This window comes from Dama dama, chromosome 9, assembly GCF_033118175.1.
Source record: "Dama dama isolate Ldn47 chromosome 9, ASM3311817v1, whole genome shotgun sequence".
NCBI lineage: Eukaryota > Metazoa > Chordata > Mammalia > Artiodactyla > Cervidae > Dama > Dama dama.
The window spans coordinates 12856341-12857945 of NC_083689.1; the positions used below are offsets into that span (position 1 = coordinate 12856341).

General features: G+C 41.6%; 1 protein-coding gene across 1 annotated transcript; it reads right to left on the reverse strand.

Annotated features, from left to right (window-relative positions):
• Positions 1–438: 438 nt before the first annotated feature.
• LOC133061585 (olfactory receptor 7A17-like) lies at positions 439–1293 on the reverse strand. The gene is made up of 2 exons (XM_061149556.1): positions 939–1293; positions 439–653 (listed from the first exon to the last, which is right to left on the reverse strand). Exons 1-2 carry the CDS (start codon positions 1291–1293, stop codon positions 439–441), a joined length of 570 nt encoding a protein of 189 aa, XP_061005539.1.
• Between the last annotated feature and the right edge of the window lie 312 nt (positions 1294–1605).

Consider the following 1605-nt stretch of genomic DNA (forward strand, 5'->3'; position numbering starts at 1 on the left):
CTCAATGTTTTGTAATAAAGTACAAGGGAAAAAACCTGAAAAATTTATGTGTATGTATAACTGAGTCCCTTTGCTGTATATCTGAAAATAACAACATTGTAAACTACTCTTCTTCAATTAAAAAAAGAAATCCTTCTATGATAAATGTGATAAATCCTATGATAAATGTGAATTCCCCAATTTTTCAGATCCGAGGGTGAGGATAAATTTGAGAGTTGGAAAAAACATAAGGGGAAAACTTTTAGATATGAGGGAGCTCACAAGCTTAATCAAGCTAGTTACAGAAATTGTAGGGAGGAGCTGATGTCAAATAAGTGGAAATTCCAGGAAATAAATAGATGGAGCAAGCTTGAATTCCACAATCTGATCAAAGAATCTCATTAAAGATCTGCAATTTCTGGCTCTGAGGCTTTGAAGCTTTCCATTATCTGCCCTTCCTCAGTGGAAGACAAGTAACACTTTTCTAGGCGGCGTTCTAAAGAAAGAGTTCAGAGCCCTCTTTATGTCTTTGTTCCTCAGACTGTAGATGAAGGGGTTCAGCATGGGTGTGACCACAATGTACATCACTGACATGGTTGCAGTTGAATGTGAGCTGTGGGTAGCGGCAGAGCTAAGGTACACTCCTAAGCCTGTGCAAGAAAATAAGGAGACAACTGAGAGGTGAGATGCACAGGTGGAAAACGCTTTATACTTCCCCTGAACTGATGAGATTCTATGTATGGAAGAAGCTATCTTAGAATATGAGTAAAGGATGCCAGCAAAGGGACCAACTCCTAGCAGTCCAGCTGCAAAGTACATCACCATGTCATTAAGAAAGTTGTCAGAACAGGCAAGTTGGATCAACAACTTGACTTCACAGTAATAGTGAGGGATTTTCACCTCTCTGCAAAAGGACAGCCTTAAGACCATTAAGGTTTGTAACAAGGAATCCAGGACACTGATGATCCAGCTAACCAGGACCAAAATTCCACATATTTTGGAGTTCATGATGACCATGTAATGCAGGGGGTGACAGATGGCAACAAAGCGGTCATAGGCCATCACTGTCAGGAGGAAGATGTCCAACCCTGCAAATAGCATGAAAAAAAACATCTGGGTCATGCAGACTTCATAGGTTATAACTTGGCTCTGTGTCTGGATGTTCCACAGCATCTTTGGGATCGTGGTGGAGGTGAAACAGATGTCTACAAAGGACAGGTTGGAGAGGAAGAAGTACATGGGGGTGTGGAGGTGGGAGTCTGAGCTGACAGTTAGGATTATGAGTAGGTTTCCAAACACAGTGATCAAGTACATGGAGAGGAAAAGTCCAAATATGAGATGCTGCAGTTCTTGTTTCTCTGAAAGTCCCAGAAGAAAAAATTCTGAATCTCTTGTTAGGTTTCTTGGTGCCATGTGATAGAGGTGACTACAAGGAAAACATTAATATTGTGATTTTTTTTTTTGCACCAAATGGCATTAGCCACACAGTTGAAATGTTACCATTTATAATTTTCTGTGGGCTTCCCTGGTGGCTCAGATGGCAAAGAATCTGCCTGCAATGTGGGAGACCTGGGTTAGGAAGTTCCCCTGGAGGAGGGCATGGCGACCCACTCTAGTATACTTGCC

Excerpts from the sequence above, each read along its gene's own strand:
- LOC133061585 (XM_061149556.1), bottom strand. The coding sequence starts at position 1,293 with ATGTACTTGATCACTGTGTTTGGAAACCTACTCATAATCCTAACTGTC. Across the intron at positions 654-938 it reads CCTGGTTAGCTGGATCATCA|TTGTCTCCTTATTTTCTTGC; the intron begins GTGTCCTGGATT and ends CTCACCTCTCAG.